Source organism: Saimiri boliviensis, chromosome 17 (genome assembly GCF_048565385.1).
Source record: "Saimiri boliviensis isolate mSaiBol1 chromosome 17, mSaiBol1.pri, whole genome shotgun sequence".
In the NCBI taxonomy this organism is placed as follows: Eukaryota; Metazoa; Chordata; class Mammalia; order Primates; family Cebidae; genus Saimiri; species Saimiri boliviensis.
In genome coordinates this window covers 3,422,051-3,439,405 of record NC_133465.1, presented here as the reverse complement: position 1 = coordinate 3,439,405, position 17,355 = coordinate 3,422,051, and the positions used below count along the sequence as shown (strand labels likewise).

The 17,355-nt window shown below is 39.6% G+C and overlaps 1 protein-coding gene across 1 annotated transcript in view; it reads left to right on the top strand.

Moving 5' to 3' along the window:
* The window catches only part of APPBP2 (amyloid beta precursor protein binding protein 2), a 77,382-nt gene that overhangs the window by 27,957 nt on the left and 32,070 nt on the right, over positions 1–17,355 (top strand). Inside the window, exons 3-4 of the mRNA XM_039476389.2 lie at positions 4,004–4,155; positions 13,599–13,722. Of these exons, the coding sequence (XP_039332323.1) occupies positions 4,004–4,155; positions 13,599–13,722 (276 nt within the window). The remainder of the gene's footprint in view (positions 1–4,003; positions 4,156–13,598; positions 13,723–17,355) is intronic.

The window sequence follows — 17,355 nt, the reverse complement described above, 5'->3', positions numbered from 1 at the left end:
CACTGCTGTATATATATGGTGTTTTATTATATCAATATATTATTATTTATTCATTCTATTATTGATGAACATTTGGGCTGTTGCCAGTTTTTAGCTATTATATCTAATGCTGCCCTGAACATTCTTGTAAATGTTTTTTGGTGAACATATGTATGCACATCTATAGATACATACCTAGAAGGAGAACTTGAAACAATTTAAGACAACTCAAGGAGTCTTTGCCAGCATTGTAGAGAATGTAGCAAAAATACTGTGGCAGTAATTATACAGCCCCAAACAGAAGCTTGGTGACAAAGAGAAGATAATTTGTTCTGCCTGCTTCTATCCCCTTTGGAAAGTTAACATTTTGGCTGTTTAGCTTTCTGAGTTCAAAAAAAGGGAGATTGAATTCATCTTCCCATTGTAAATATCATCATATAGAAGTAGCTATAGATCTGGCTTTTCATTGTAGTTGCTGTTGGTGTTTTTTATTTTTTCTTTTTTTTTTTTTTTTTTTGAGACAGGGTCTCACTTTCATTACCCATCCTGGAGTACGGTGTCAAGATCATGGCTCACTGTAGCCTTGACTTCCAGGGCTCAGGTGATTCTCCTACCTCAACCTCCTGAGTGGCTGGGAATACAAGCATGCACCACCACACCTGGCTAATTTTTTGTAGTTTTAGTAGAGACGGGGGTTTTGCCTTGTTGCCCACGCTGGTGTCAAACTCCTGAGCTCAAGCCATCCATCTGCTTTGGCCTCCCAGATTGCTGTGATTACAGGTGTGAGCCACCATGTCTGACCTACTTGCTGTTCTCTTTAGTGTTCTTCACTAAGTTTAACTGCCATTTTCTTTCCTAACCCGAATTTCTAGGAAAATACTAGTATAGCTTCACAAAATACTGCTGATCTCTAATAAGAATCTTACAAAGTTGTTGGCATTTATTCAACAGATTAAGTAAATACTTGTTGAGTGTTTAATATGCTTCAGGTACTGTTTTGTTTTATTTTTATATTTTTAGAGGTACTTAGGTGCATACATTTATGGGTTACATAAGATACTTTGATACAAGCATGCAATGTGTAATAATCACATCAAGGTAAATAAGGTATTCGTCACCTCAAATATTTATCCTTTGTGTTACAGGCAATTCAGTTATATTTGTTTTGTTATTAGGATGTAGAATTATTTTTTTACTATAATCCTGTTGTATTAGCAAATACTAGATTTTATTCCTTCTGTCTTATTTTTTTGTACCCATTAACCGTCTTCATTTGTCCTCTTCTCCCCAATTACCCTTCCGAGCCTCTGGTAACCATCCTTCTCCTACCTCCATGAATGCAATTATTTTAATTTTTAGCTCCCACAAATAAGTGACTACATGCAAAGTTGTTCTTTCCTTGGCTGGCTTTATTTTACCTACCATATAGTACCATCCATGTTATTGCAAATGATGGAATCTCATTTTTGCTTTTTGTTTGTTTGTTTGAGACAAGAGTTTCACTCTTGTTGCCCAGACTGGAGTGCAATAGCGTGATCTCAGCTCACTGCAACTGCCACCTCCTAGGTTCAAGCGATTCTCCTGCCTCAGCCTCCCGAGTAGCTGGGATTACAGGCATGTACCACCACGCCTGTCTAATTTTGTATTTTTAGTAGAGACAGGGTTTCTCCATGTTGGTCAGACTTGTCTCGAACTCCTGACCTCACGTGATCTGCCCACCTCGGCCTCCCAAAGGACTGGGATTACAGGCGTAAGCCACCATGCTTGGCAAGGATCTCATTCTTTTTTATGTCTGAATAGTAAACCATTGTGTATATTTAGTACATTTTCCAGATACTGTTTTAGGTCCTGGGGCCATAGCAGTGAATATGATCCACAAGGCCCCTTCCTCATGGAGTTTGTATTTTAGAGAGGGATGATAAAATAATAAACAAGTAAGTTGGCTGGTCACCGTGGCTCACGCCTGTAATCCCAGCACTTTGGGAGGCCAAGGTGGGTGGATCACTGGAGGTCAGGAGTTCAGCCTGACCAGCACAGTGCAACCTTGTCTCTACTAAAAATGCAGAAATTAGCCAGGCGTGATGGGGGGCGCCTGTAATCCCAGCTACTCGGGCGGCTGAGGGAGGAGAATCTCTTGAACCTGAGACGGAGAGGTTGTGCTGAGCTGAGATCGTGCCACTGCACTGTAGCCTGGACGACAAAGTGAGACTCCGTCTTATAAATAAATAAATAAATAAATAAATAAGGAAACAAGTAAGCAAATAGCATGATTTCAGAATTTAAGGATAACTTTGAAATGTGGCCTATGTACTAATACTGTAGAGAGACTTCTTGATTAGTTGATTAAAGTTGTAAGAAAAACTAATAAAGGAGAACTTACCATTTTGGTAAAGGAAGACTAGAAAAACTTTAAAAAATATTCCTGACTCTTAAGGAAAGGTTAGCTTTCGGGGATTTGAATCTCTCTAGGTAGTTTTAAATATGGCTGTTGTAAAGATTTAGTGGAATACCTCTCTTTCATCTCTTAGGTTATCTTTCACCAAGTCCAAATCCTTTGGTAAGTGTTTTATGTATTTGTGAAACTAAAAGCATGTAAATTGACCTTTTTTCCTTTTATCCAAATCAGTGACTTTGTTGTTTACAATGTTGTTTAAAAGTTTTTTTCTATTGAAACATAATTCACACACCGTAAAATTCACCAGTTTAAATGCTACCATTCAGCTGTTCACAAGATTTTGCAACCATCACCACTATCTAATTCTAGAAAATTTGATCATCACAAAAAGAAATCATTAACAGTCACTCCATTTCCTCTTACTCTGGCTTACCATTTCCTCAGTTAACAGTCACTCTATTTTCTCAGTTACTGGGTGACCATTAATCTACTTTCTGTTTCTATGGATTTCTCTATTCTAGATATTTTATATAAATGGAGTCTTATATTCATATGGTCTTTTGCGACTGACGCTTTCACTTAGCATAACATTTTCAAGGTTTCATTCATGTTGTTGCTTGCATCAGTACTACTTTTTTTTTTATGGCTGAATACTTTCCCATTGTAAGGATAATACTGCATTTTGCTTATCTAGTCATCTGTTGATGAACGTTTGAGTTGTTTTTACCTTTTGACTATTATGAATAATGCTGCTCTGAATGTGGTTGAACAATATTTTGTGTGTATATAGCCTTAATTCTCTTGAGTATATATAGGTTGTATAATATGATAACTCTATGTTTATAAACTTTTTGAGGAACCACTAAATTGTGTTTTGCAGCAGCCATACCATTTTATATTCCCACCACCAATGTATGAGAGTTCCCGTTTTTTTGTTTTTTGTTTTTTCTTACCACGTGACCACTTGAAAAAAATTATAGCAGGGTGTAGTGATGGGTGTCCATAGTCCCAGCTATTCTGGAGGCTGAAGCAGGAAGATCTTAATTGAGACCAGGAGTTCAAGGCTATAGTGAGCTGTGGTCATGCCACTTCTCTGCAGTCCAGGTGACAGAGCACCCTTGTCCCTAGAATATAAATAAATAAATAAATATATTTAAAAATTCTATTGGGTTTAAAGTGTTATCTCATCATGATTTTGATTTGCATTTCCCTAATCATTAATGATGTTGAACTTCTTATTTTGTGTTTATTGGCATTTGTATATCTTTTGTGGTGAAATAGCTGTTCATATCTTCATTACCTTTTAAGAGTTGAGTTATGTACCTTTTTATTGTGGATTATAATTTGGTTTTTAGAGCCAATTTTAAAAGTTAGCTTCATCGTTCCTTGTCATTGAGTTACACATTGTGTACTTTTCCTGAATATTGTAGGATCACTCAGTTACCCACTGAGTAAAGATATTAGGCTAAATTTTGAATTCTGGCCTATAATTGATAAGGCAAAATGCTTTTTATCTTATTCCATCCTGGAAAATAATGGTGCTATTATTTAAAAGAGAAGAGAAGCAGCACTTTCTAAAAGGAGAAAAATAAATTACCTCTATAAAATAAACTTTTTCTTTTCTTACAGACATTTGCTTCATCATTGTTTTCAGGCTTTGATGGATCATGGCGTTAAAGTTGCTTCAGTTTTGGCCTACTCATTCAGTAGGCGGTGCTCTTACATAGCGGAATCAGATGCTGCAGTAAAGGAAAAAGCCATTCAGGTTGGATTTGTTTTAGGTAAGTAATGGTAAAACAGAAGTGTTTTGTCCTGTGACGGACTCAGAATTAAACCTGCTAACAAAGAATTCTTCCAGGATTTTTCCAAAGTCTACATAAGAAGATTATGAGAAAAACATCAGAACCATTTAACTCTGTGCCAAAGCACTATACTGTGTATTTGGATAGTATCTTTCTAAATCCTCATGACATTCTAAGTGTTGGTATTAATAGCATTTTACAAATGAGGAAACATACTCAGAAAAGTTGAGTAACCGGCTCAAGTCACATAGCTAGTAGAGCTAAGTTTAGAATCCTTTGTCTGTGTGATTCTAAAGTACTTATTTTTCTACCATGTCATGCTGCCACCAGCCTCTTTCATCTACATACTGTAGGCTGTGGCAGGGAACTTCATCCTTCCGGAGCCTCAGTTTTCCCATCTCTAAAATGAGGATTATTCTTTATATTCTCATGGGGATGTTATGAGGATAGTGAAAACAAATGTAAAAGCAACATAGACCTTAAAAATACATGATAGGGCCAGGTGTGGTGGCTCATGCCTATAATTCCTAGTACTTTGCAGGACTGAGGCTGGTGGATCATTTGAGGTCAGGAGTTTGAGATCAGCCTGGCCAACATGGCTAAATCCCATCTCTACTAAAAATACAAAACTTAGTTGAGTTTGGTGACACATGTCAGTAATCCCAGCTACTCAGGAGGCTGAGACATGAGAATCACTTGAACCTGGGAGGCAGAGGTTGCAGTGAGCCTAGATTATGCCATTACACTCCAGCCTGGGTGACAGGGAGACTCTGACTCAGAAAAGGAAAAAAAAAAAGGCTGGGTATGGTGGCTCTCACCTGTAATCCTAGCACTTGTGAAGACTGAGGTGGGAGGATCACTTGAGCCCAGGAGTTTAAGACCAGCCTGGGCAATATCGTGAGACCTCATCTGTAAAATAAATTTAAAAAATAAACAAATTAAATGAAAATATTAAAGTAGAAAAAAGTGGGCCGGGCGCGGTGGCTCAAGCCTGTAATCCCAGCACTTTGGGAGGCCGAGGCGGGTGGATCACGAGGTCGAGAGTTCGAGACCATCCTGGTCGACATGGTGAAACCTCGTCTCTACTAAAAATACAAAAAAATCAGCTGGGCATGGTGGCGTGTGCCTGTAATCCCAGCTACTCAGGAGGCTGAGGCAGGAGAATTGCTTGAACCCAGGAGGCGGAGGTTGCAGTGAGCCGAGATCGCGCCATTGCACTCCAGCCTGGGTAACAAGAGCGAAACTCCGTCTCAAAAAAAAAAAAAAAGTAGAAAAAAGTTTTGTGTGCTATACATGTAGAAAAATCTGTTTAATATTTGTATAAAATTTTATGTGGTTTTCATTTATCTGTATAGATAAGCGTGTTTCAGGCAATTACATATTAAAGTTTTTGCTACCCTTTTTTTTTTTTTTTGAGGCGGAGTCTTGTTCTGTCACCAGGCTGGAGTGCAGTGGCACAATCTCGGCTTACTGCAACCTCTGCCTCCTGAGTTCAAGCAATTCTTCTGCCTCAGCCTCCCGAGTAACTGAGACCACAGGCACGTGCCACCATGCCTGGCTATTTTTTGTATTTTTAGTAGAGACGGGGTTTCACCATGTTGGCCAGGATGGTCTCGATCTCTTGACCTCATGATCCACCCACCTCGGCCTCCCAAAGTGCAGGGATTACAGGCGTGAGCCACCTCGCCCAGGCAGTTTTTGCTACATTTTTTGTTATTTTGTTTTATTATTTTATTTTGAGACAGGGTTTCACTCTGTCACCCAGGCTAGCGTTAGTTCGTTTTCATGCTCCTAATAAAGACATACCCAAGACTGGGTGATTTATAAAGCAAAAGGAGGTTTAATGGACTCCTAGTTCCACGTGATTGGGGAGGACTCACAATGATGGCAGAAGGTGAAAGGCACGTCTTACATGGTGGCAGATGAGAGAATGAGAGCCAGGTAAAAGGGAAAACCCTTTATAAAACCATCAGCTCTCATGAGACTTACTTGCTAGCATGAAATATGTATGAATGGCATGAAACAGTATTGGGGAACTGCCTCCATGTTTCAGTTATCTTTCACTGGTCCCTCCTACAAAGTGGGAATTAGGGGAACTACGAGATGAGATTTGGGTGGGGACACAGCTAAATCATAACATTCTTCCCCTGGCCCCTCCAAAATCCCATGTACTCACATTCTAACACCAATCACGCCTTCCCAGCAGTCCCTCAGAGTCTTAACTCATTTCAGCATTAACTCAAAGGTCCACAGTCCAAAGTCTCATCTGAGACAAGACAAGTCCCTTCTGCCTATGAGCCTGTAAAATCAAAAGCAAGTTAGTTTATTTCCTAGATACAGTTGGGGTATAGGCATTGGATAAATACAATGATTCCAAATGGGAGAAATTGGCTAAAATGAAGGGGCCAGCGGCCCCATGCAAGTCTAAAATCCAGCAGAGCAGTCGCATCTTAAAGCTTCAAAATGATCTCTTTTGACTCCATGTCTCCCATCCAGGTCATGCTGATGCAAGAGGTGGGTTCCCATGGTCTTGGGCAGCTCCATCCCTGTGGCTTTACAGGGTACAGCCTCCCTCTCAGCTGTTTTCACAGGCCAACATTTAGTATCTGTGGCTTTTCAGGCACACGGTGTAAGCTTTCAGTGGATCTTCCATTCTGGGATCTGGAGGACAGTGACCCCAGTAGGAGCTCCAGTAGGCAGTGCCCCACTGGGGACTCTGTGTAAGGCCTTCAATCCAACTTTCCCTTCCACACTGCCCTAGCAGAGGTTTTTCATGAGGGCGCCACCCTGTAGCAAATTTATTCCTGGACATCTAGGCATTTCCATACATTCTGAAATCTAGGCAGAGGTTCCCAAATGTCAGTTCTTGACGTCTGTGCACCCACAGGCTCAACACCACTTCGGAGCTGCCAAGACTTGGGACTTACACCCTCTGAAACTATGGTCTGAGCTGTACTTTGGTCCCTTTTAACTATGGCTAGAGCAGCTGGAATACAGGGGACCAAGTCTCTAGGCTGCACGCAGCAGGGGAGCCGTGGGCTCGGCCCACAAAACCACAAAAGCATTTTTTTCCTCCTAGGTCTCTGGGCCTATGATAGGAGGGGCTGCCACAGAGGTCTCTGAAATGCCCTGGAGACATTTTCTCCCTTGTCTTGGAGATTAACATTATGTGAATTTCTGTAGCCAGCTTGCATTCCTCCTCCAAAAATGGGTTTTTCTTTTCTGTCACATGCTCAGGCTACAGATTTTCCAAATTTTTATGCTCTTTTTTCCTTTTAAAACTGAATGCTGGCTAGGTGTGGAATCCCAGCATTTTGGGAGGCTGAGGCAGGCCGATCACCAGGTCAAGAGATTGAGACCATCCTGGCCAACATGGTGAAACCCTGTCTCTACTAAAAATACAAAAATTAGCTGGTTATGGTGGCCCGTGCCTGTAATTCCAGTTACGAGGAGGCTGAGGCAGGAGAATCGCTTGAACCCAGGAGGTGGAGGTGGCAGTGAGCTGAGATTGCACTACTGCACTCCAGCCTGGCAACAGAGTGAGACCCATTTAAAAAAAAAAAAAAAAACTGAATGCTGGCCAAACGCAGTGGTTCGTGCCTCTAATCCCAGCAGTTTGGGAGGCTGAGACGGGCGGATTACTTGATATTAGTAGTTCAAGACCAGCCTGGCCAACATGGTGAAATCCCGTCTCTACTAAAAATACAAAAACTAGCCAGGCATGGTGGTGGGAGCCGGATGGTGGGAGCCTTTAATCCCAGCTACTCAGGAGGCTGGCTGAAGCAGGAGAATCACTTGAACCTGAAAAGTGGAAGTTGCAGTGAGTTGATAACGCCCCACTGCACTGCTGAGATCGCCTCACTGCACTCCAGCCTGGGTGACAAAGTGAGGCTTCATCTCAAAAAATAAAAATAAACAAGGGCCTGGCATGGTGGTTCACACCTGTAATCCCACAACTTTGGAAGGCTGAGGCAGGCAGATCATGAGGTCAGGAGTTTGAGACCAGCCTGGCCAACATGGTGAAACCCTGTCTCTACTAAAAAATACAAAGATTAGGTATGGTGGCGAGTGCCTGTAGTCCCAGCCACTTGGGAGACTGAGGCAGGAGAATCACTTGAGCCTTGGAAGTGGAGTTACAGTGAGCTGAAGTTGCACCATTGCACTCCAGCATAGGCAAAAGAGCGAAACTGTGTTTCAATAAATAAGTAAAGGTTTTAACAGCACCCAAGTTACCTCTTAAATGCTTTGCTGATTAGAAATTTCTTCTGCCGGATACCCTGAATCATCCCTCTCAAGTTCAGAGTTCCACAAATCTCTGAGGCAGGGACAAAATGTCACCAGTCTTTTTACTTCAGTTTCCAACAAGTTCCTCATCTCCATCTGAGACCACCTCAGCTGGATTTCACTGTCCATATCATTATCAGCATTTTGGTCAAGGACAGTGAAGAAATCTCTAGGAAGTTCTAAACTTTCCCACATTTTTCTGTCTTCTTCTGGGCCCTCCAAACTTCCAAACTTTACCTGTTACCCAGTTCCAAAGTCGCTTCCACATTTTCAGGTATCTTTATAGCAGCTCCCCTCTCTGCTGGTACCAATTTACTATATTAGTTCATTTTCATGCTGCTGATAAAGACATACCTGAGACTGGATAATTTATAAAGAAAAAGGAGGCTTAATGGACTCACAGTTTCATATGGCTGAGGATGCCTCATAATCATGTTGAAAGATGAAAGACACATCTTACATGGCAGCAGGCAAGAGAGAAAGCCAACTGAAAGCGGAAACCCCTTATAAAACCATCAGCTCTTGTGAGTCTTATTCACTACCATGAGAACAGTATTGACGAGACCATACCTATGATTTAATTCTCTCCCACCAGGTCCTTCCTACAAAACATGGGAATTACGGGAGCTATAATTCAAGATGAGATTTGGTGGGAACAGTCCAGCCATATCAACAATCATAGCTCACTGTAACTTCCAACTCTGGGGCTCAAGCAGTCTTTGTGCCTCAGCTTCCCAAGTAGGTAGGACAACAGGCATGTGCCACCTCATCCAGCTATTTTATTTTTGTTGAGACAAGGTCTTGCTATGTTTTCCAGGCTGATCTTGAACTCCTGGGCTCAAGCATTCCTCCCATACTACTGGAATTTTAGGCATGAGTCACTACACTTCACTCTTTTTCTTTATTAAACAAAATCTTTTTTGAAGTGACTAGATTCATAGGAAGCTGCAGAAGTATACCCAGAATTCTTTGAACCATTTCTCCAGCTTCCCCCAGTGGTCACATATTATATAACTGTAGGTCAATATCAAAACCAAGAAATTGACACTGGTATTATACTATTAACTAGACTCCTGGCCCTATTTAGTTTTCAACAGTTTTTATATGCAGTCATTTGTGTGTGTATGTGTCTGTGTGGTTGATTCATGTAAAGAGTCATATAACCACCATCACTATCAGGATGCAGTACTATTTGATCACCACAAACTACTTTTGTTTTGGGGGGTGTTTTTTGTTTGTTTTTTTTTGAAATGGAGTCTGACTGTCACCCAGGCTGGAGTGCAATGGTGTCATTTTGGCTCACTGCAACCCCCGCCTCCTGGGTTCAAGCAATTCTTTTGCCTCAGCCTCCCAAGTAGCTGGGATTACAGGCATGCACCACCACACCCAACTAATTTTTATATTTTTAGTAGAGACGGGGTTTCACCATATTGGCCAGGCTGATCTTGAACTCCTGACCTCAAGTGGTCTACCCACCTTGGCCACCAAAAGTGCTGGGATTACAACTGTGAGCCACTGCACCCAGCCCTATTTTTGACTTTAACTTCTCCCATTACTGTGTGCATGTGCTGTGTGTTTTCTGTCTTACAAATATATACACATATACATACACATCTTTCCCAGCAAATTTTAATAGTCACTTTCTTATAATCTTTTTTTTTTCTTTGAGACAGGCTCATTCTGTCGCCCAGCCTGGAGTGTAGTGGCACGATCTCAGCTAACTGCAATCTCTGCCTCCCAGGTTCAAGTAATTCTCTTGCCTCAGCCTCCTGGGTAGCTGGGACTACAGGTGTGCATCACCATGCCCAGCAAATTTTTGTATTTTTAGTAGAAACAGGGTTTCACCATGTTGGCCAGGCTGGTGTCTCAATTTGCCTGACCTCAGGTGATCCGTCTGCCTCAGCCTCCCAAAGTGCTGGGATTACAGGTGTGAGCCACCAGCCCCGGCCTCTTTTCTTTAATCTTAGAATCATTCTTTGTAGTAGTCAAAGACAGCCTGCTGAAGGAACTTCAGAACATATTTTTTTGAAAGGGACCCTCAGCATTTATTTTTTAGTCTTAGGAATGTCAGTAGCAACAAAGAATTGTCCAAAGAAAGTCTCTAAAAACTTGTGATCTTCACTGATGTTGAGGATGATACCCCCTTAGTTCTAGACGATCAAGTAAAAATGTGTGCATGAGAGAAATTTAGTATCAAAGAAGATGAAAAGAAGACTAGTATTCATTGAGGTCCTCAGTCATCTCCACATTTACTTATGCCAATCTGGCCATTGTAATGACCCAGATAGGCAGATACCTTGGAGGGAGAACCAAGTCCTGGCAAACTTATAGTTATCAGTCTTAATCCTGAAATTACCCAGAGAGTGAAAAAAGTCATACCAGAAGTGTTCTGCATACATCACCACAGTAAGTTTAGAACATTATTACCACCCCAAAAAGAAAACAGTACCCGTTAGCATTCACTTCCATTTCCCTCCAACACCAGGCAAACATCATTCAATTTCTATCTCTCTAGATTTGCCTGTTCTGGACATTTTATATAAAGGGACTCTTGAAATATATGGTCTTTGGCATGGTGCAGTGGCTCACACCTATAATCCCAGCACTTTGGGAGACCAAGGCAGGTGTATCACGAGGTCAGGAGTGTGAGACCAGCCTGGTCAACATGGTGAAACCCCATCTCTACCAAAAATACAAAAAAAATTAGCTGGACATAGTGGCATGAGCCTGTAATTCCAGCTACTCAGGAGGCTGAGGCAGGAGAATTGCCGCTGAATACGGAAAGCAGAGGTTGCAGTAAGTAGACCACTGCACTCTACCCTAGGTGGCAGAGCAAGACTTCATCTTGGTGGAAAAAAAAAAAAAAGAAATACATGGTCTCTGTGACTGCCTTATTTTATTTAGCATAATATTTTCAAAATCCATCCATGTTCTAGAGATATAATTCAATATAAAGGATACTTGTTTATTTAAGAGACAGGGTCTTGCTTTGTTACCTAGGCTGGTCTCGAACTTTTGGCCTCAATTGATCCTTCCACCTCAGCCTCCAAAAGTGCTGGAATTACAGGCATGAGCCACTGTATCTGGCCTAATACAAATAATTTTTAACCAGATATTAGAGAACTAAAAAGGCAAAAAGGGAACAGTAGAGTATTAGAAACAGTAGAGTATTTTGAAAACTGGCTGCCATACCTATGGCTTGGGGAACCAAGGGAAGAGGTTGGAATTAAAAATTAGAAATTGTAGAGGTTTGCCCTATAAAGCTGGGATGCTGTTAGACTGTTACTGGTGCCTCAGAGGTCTGAAAAGAGGGCCATGGGTCTAGCTAGACCTCTCGGAGGGGCAATCTAGGTGACTGTTGCTGGTGTTTGATGGAGTGCTGTGAAACTGGTTTTGCAAGCATTGGAAAACTGCAACTGGTATTGACTATTGCTTAATGGAATGAACTTCTACCAGAGTAAAGAAGCAAACCCTGGGGTGTTTTTTTTTTCCAGCAGGAACCTCACTAACACAAACAGGAAGGAAAGTGTCCTTTGCTCTTACAGTCTTGCAGCCCTTTCTCCAGTGCCTCCTATTGGCTGAGCCTAACAGGAAGCCAGCTAACAAAGGAGAAATGTGGTTTGCAGGGTCCTTGCTCAGCATCCTCAAACACTCTAGTAGTGTGAATTTGAAGCTGAAAGAAAATATTCTAATAACCAACCCAATACACAATATGCTGGGACGATAAATAGAATATTGCTTAGTGTGAATATGAATAATAACCTCATTATTCTGCTCAACTTGGTGAGGAACCTAGAAAGTTCTAAAGCATAGTTCTCTCCAATTAATTTTAAAAATTGCTTAATTACATGTAGATTTAATTAAATATAAAATGTGAATCTAAGCAAAATAGAGTATTTTGTTGACTCAGACATTAATACTATTGAGAAACAGCATATTTTTTTGTGTACCAAGAAAAAAATACGTGGCTAATTACTGTAATATTACCGTCAGTTTTATCATGTACTCTATTTTCAGAGTTTTGGTTTTTTTTTTTTTTTTTTTTTTTTGGTATTTTTTTTTTGAGACGGAATCTTGCTCTGTTGCACAGGCTGGAGTGCAGTGGTTTGATCTCCGCTCACTGCAGCCTCTGCCTCCCAGGCTAAAGTCATTCTCCCATCCCAGCCTCCTGAGAAGCTAGGACTACAGGCACTTGCCACTACACCTGGCTGGCTTTTGTATCTTTTGTAGAGACAGGATTTTGCCGTATCACCCAGGCTGGTCTCAAATAATTTCAGAGATTTTTTTTTAATGTGCGAAAAAAGGTGTTTTAGAACATACCATGATGGTATGTTACTTTGTGTTTTCTGGTTATTGTAACTAATCCTGAATAGCACTAAGAAATTATTTCTTAATAACTAATGTAGTATAGAGACTATAGACTTAGCTTGTATGGATTTGAATCTTTTCACTTGCTGAATTATAAGTGTTGGTTTTTCTGTGACTCAAGTTTTTTCATCTATTAAATTGGGGCAGTTATTTCATTTAAGTTGAAAGTGTGTTATGAAAGTTAAATGAGTGAGTTCATGTAGAGTAGTTACCACAATACAAGGTGTTTTACACGGTGTAGTAACAGTGTATTAAATGTTAGTCATTTTTAGGGGTGAAATTCCTCAAAAAGATAATATTCTGAGTAAATAATATCCAGAACAGTAATTTCTTACTATAAGATAATTAAGCATCACAGTCTTTTATTTTTAATCTGTATATCGTCCATTATGTGCTGCTTACTAAGAAGATTAAGTATATTCAGATTTATCTTCTTTGGGATTTCATATTGGGAGATGCTAAAGTTATATGTACACTGCAAGATAAAAATAGTAAAATAATTCAGTTAGCTCATTAGCTGGAAAATTATAACTCTTAGGCCATGGAGTGAGTATTTTTAGAGAGTTGAAACTTTGACTTCTTATTTAAGGTCTTAGCCTTCATCCTCATTCCCCTAGTCCAAAATCTTTTTATAAAAATCTTAGAATTCATATCTGTGTTAAACACAAGACTTTAATATCGTGGTGTTTTTAAAATGTGGTTAATACTCACTGTCAGCATGTCATTTCAACTTTCAGGCTATTTATCAAATGATATTTCTTGTTTTTTAGGTGGCTTTCTTTCAGATGCAGGCTGGTACAGTGATGCTGAGAAAGTTTTTCTGTCCTGCCTTCAATTGTGTACTCTACATGATGAGATGCTTCATTGGTTTCGTGCAGTAGAATGTTGTGTGAGGTAAGTTGGAACATATCCTGTAATTACGTGCTGTAATGGTATTTAGTAGCTTTTATAGTTTTAGCTCTTCTAAGTATATGCCAACATTTGAGTAACTCTCAGAGATGCTATTTATATGTCATAGTTTTACTAGTCTGGCCTTCTCTCTCTCTCATCTCTAAAATAGTTAATCTGCTATAGGTAACTTAGGTTAGATTTGTGTGTTATCAACCAGAACGTGTTTCTTTTTTTTTTTCTTTTGAAATGGCATCTCGCTCTGTCACCCAGGCTGGAGTACAGTGGGGCGATCTTGGCTCACTGCAACATCCACCTCCTGGATTCAAGTTACTCTCTTGTGTCAGCCTCCTGAGTAACTGGGATTACAGGCATGCACCACCACGCCTGACTAATTTTTTGTATTTTTAGTAGAGATGGGGTTTCACCATGTTGGTCAGGCTGGCTCAAACTCCTGACCTCAGGTGATCCACCTGCCTTGGCCTCCCAGAGTGCAGGGATTACAGGCTTGAGCCACACACCTGGCCCAGAATGTGTTTCTATTTATCTTTTTGCTTTGTCATAGCGCTTGTTTATTCATTCAAGAAGTATTTATTGAGTAGTTATTAGTGCTAGGAACTATGGTAGACACTGAATGCTAGGAAACTCCAGAAATGTACTTTTTCTTGGGTGTTACTTTTGTACTCCTGCTTTGTTTATATTTCCATAATTGTGCATAACAAGATTAGTGCTTTGCTTATGAAAAACTTTTCTTTGAAGATACATTTATATTTATTACTTTTTTGCAGATATTCTTAAAGTCAAGCAAATCTAAAAGTAACTCTGCTTTATTGTCCTTATTTTTGTTTGCACATGTTACATTTACCTTTAGCTATTTTCATACAGGTTTTCTCTGTCCTCCAATTTGATTTGGCATTTCTTAAAAAGATTTTTTAATATAAAACTAAAAATAAAGTCAAAAAATTAACAGAAATTCTTTATCCTAAGTCCAATCAATTTATTGAATATACAGTCATCTATTTTTATGGAATTAAGGTACATATTTCTAGGTATTTTTAGATGAGTTAATTTAATCTGAATCCTTTCAAAACTGGAATAGTCTTTTATAAAACTATAGTATTTTTGTTTTGAGGTTTTTAAAATATATTTTTTTTACTTTATTTTTATTAGAGATGGGGTTTTGCTGTGTTGTCCAGGCAGGTCTCCAACTCCTGGGCTCAAACACTCCTCCTGCCTGGGCCTCCCAAAGTGCTGGGATTACAGGCATGAGCCATCACACCCAGCCAGATTACTGTTGATTTAAGCTAAAGTTGAGTAAAACTCTCTCTCTCTTTTTTTTTTTTTCCAGTTGAATTTCAGTCTTTTGAGGCTGTCATTGCCTTTTTTTATACAAGGTTTATCTATGTCACATTGACATTCAAATCGTGAAATTAATTTTGCAATATGCAATCTTAATTTTAAATATTTTAGAAGGTTATAATTTCCCACATCTACTTTAGAAGTGTATGATAAATTATAGGAATATTTGTGTGCAGAAACTATAAAAAGACTGGTATTTAGCCCTATAATTTATAGTACTCAAAAATAATCTCTCATTTTCCCCCCTTCTGCCTATTCTGTATTTGACTAGATTATCCCATATGGGATTTGGGAGATTAGTTATATATTTCTGTGTATATAAACTGGTTAATTTAGAACAGAAAAGGCATTTTGTATGATTTTATCATAGATTATTCACTATATAAAGCACTTTCTTTTTTGTATATGCTTTAGTTTTTTAATTCACATATTCAGATTTAGTTCATCCAATTACCTGTGTTTCTTCTTATTTTAAGGCTCCTGTATAAATTTGGCTTTAGCCTTACCAAAAGGTTTAGTTTTCTCACAAGACAAATCAGTCTCCTTCCTCCTTCCTAGTTTATCATCTTTAGCAAGTAGTTCACATCATTATGGTTATAGCAAGTGTTAATAGGCAGTGAGAAGAGGGGAGGGCAAAAAGTACATGCCAGCTGAGTCATCTTTTTTTTTTTTTTTTTTGAGACGGAGTTTCGCTCTTGTTTCCCAGGCTGGAGTGCAATGGCACGATCTCTGCTCACCGCAACCTCCGCCGCCTCGGTTCAGGCAATTCTCCTGCCTCAGCCTCCTGAGTAGCTGGCATTACAGGCACGCGCCACCATGCCCAGCTAATTTTTTGTATTTTTAGTAGAGACGGGGTTTCACCATGTTGACCGGGACAGTCTCGATCTCTTGACCTCGTGATCCACCCGCCTCGGCCTCCCAAAGTGCTGGGATTACAGGCTTGAGCCACCGTGCCTGGCCGAGTCTTCTTTTTTAAATCAGAAAAAAATTGCTTTCCGAGAAGTCTACCCTATGTCTTTGATTACCTGTCTTTTAAACTGGAAACTGGAATACATTCTACATAACTTCTAATCTGTATAATATAGTCTGAAAAGCAAAACATTTTTAATTGTGCATGAATGAATTTATGGATCTACATTAAGGAAGAAAACATGAGGAATATTGGATGATTTCTGATAACTGGCTGTGTGCAGTGGCTCACACCTATAATCCCAGCACTTTGGGAGGTCAAGATTTGAGGATTGCTTGAGCTTAAGAATTGGAGACCAGTAAGACCCCATTTCTATAAAAAATTTTTAAATAAATAAAAAGAATAACAATTCAGAACTGGCTGTCCTTTTAGCAAGCACATGGGAAACTAGAATATTGTTGGACCAAGGAACAAAGCCATTTATAATGCCACCTCACTGCCTGTATACTAGGATATTTTGTCTTTATGAATTTGAAATTTCAAAATAAAATTTGCCTCTATTTAACTAACCTTGCTGCTGGGCATGGTGGCTTATGCCTATAGTCCCAGCACTTTGGGAGACCAAGGCGGGCGGATCACCTGAGGTCGGGAGTTCGAGACCAGCCTGACCAACACGGACAAACCCCATCTCTATTAAATATACAAAATTAGCCGGGCATGGTGGCGCCTGCCTGTAATCCCAGCTACTCAGGAGGCTGAGGCAGAAGAATTGCATGAACCCAGAAGGCGGAAGTTGCGCCATTGTACTCCAGCCTGGGCAATAAGAGCGAAACTCCATCTCAACTAACCTTGCCAAATTATTGGTCATTACAGGTGTATTTAATATAATTTATATATAATTAATTTTTTCATCTACTTAGTATTATTTGAAAAGATTAAAATTTTATGACTTAGCTTTTTTTTAAGGCATAGAGAAACTTGGAGTATTAATTGACCAGATGTTTAATTGAAATGAAAAAGAAATGTTTTGCAGAACAGATACTAATCAAATCCTTTGGACAATCCCAGGGGCTTTGAGCCTTATGCAAGAATAAAAGTATGTTTTTCAATTTAATGTCACAAAACCAATTTCTAATCTGGAGCTAGCATCAGAACATTGTAGAACAAAGGTCAGAGAACCTTCCTAGCCTTTCTTAATAGAACGTAGTTAAACCTGATACCGTTTTTCAGTCCTTTGTGTTCTTTGAGGACCCTGCCTATTTCCATTTATTCATTTTCTATTTAATAGCTTTGTTTTTCTTGCTTATACATGTCTGTGGCCAAACACATCCAGAAAATACAGAAAGTAATAAGGAAGAAAATTGTTGCCT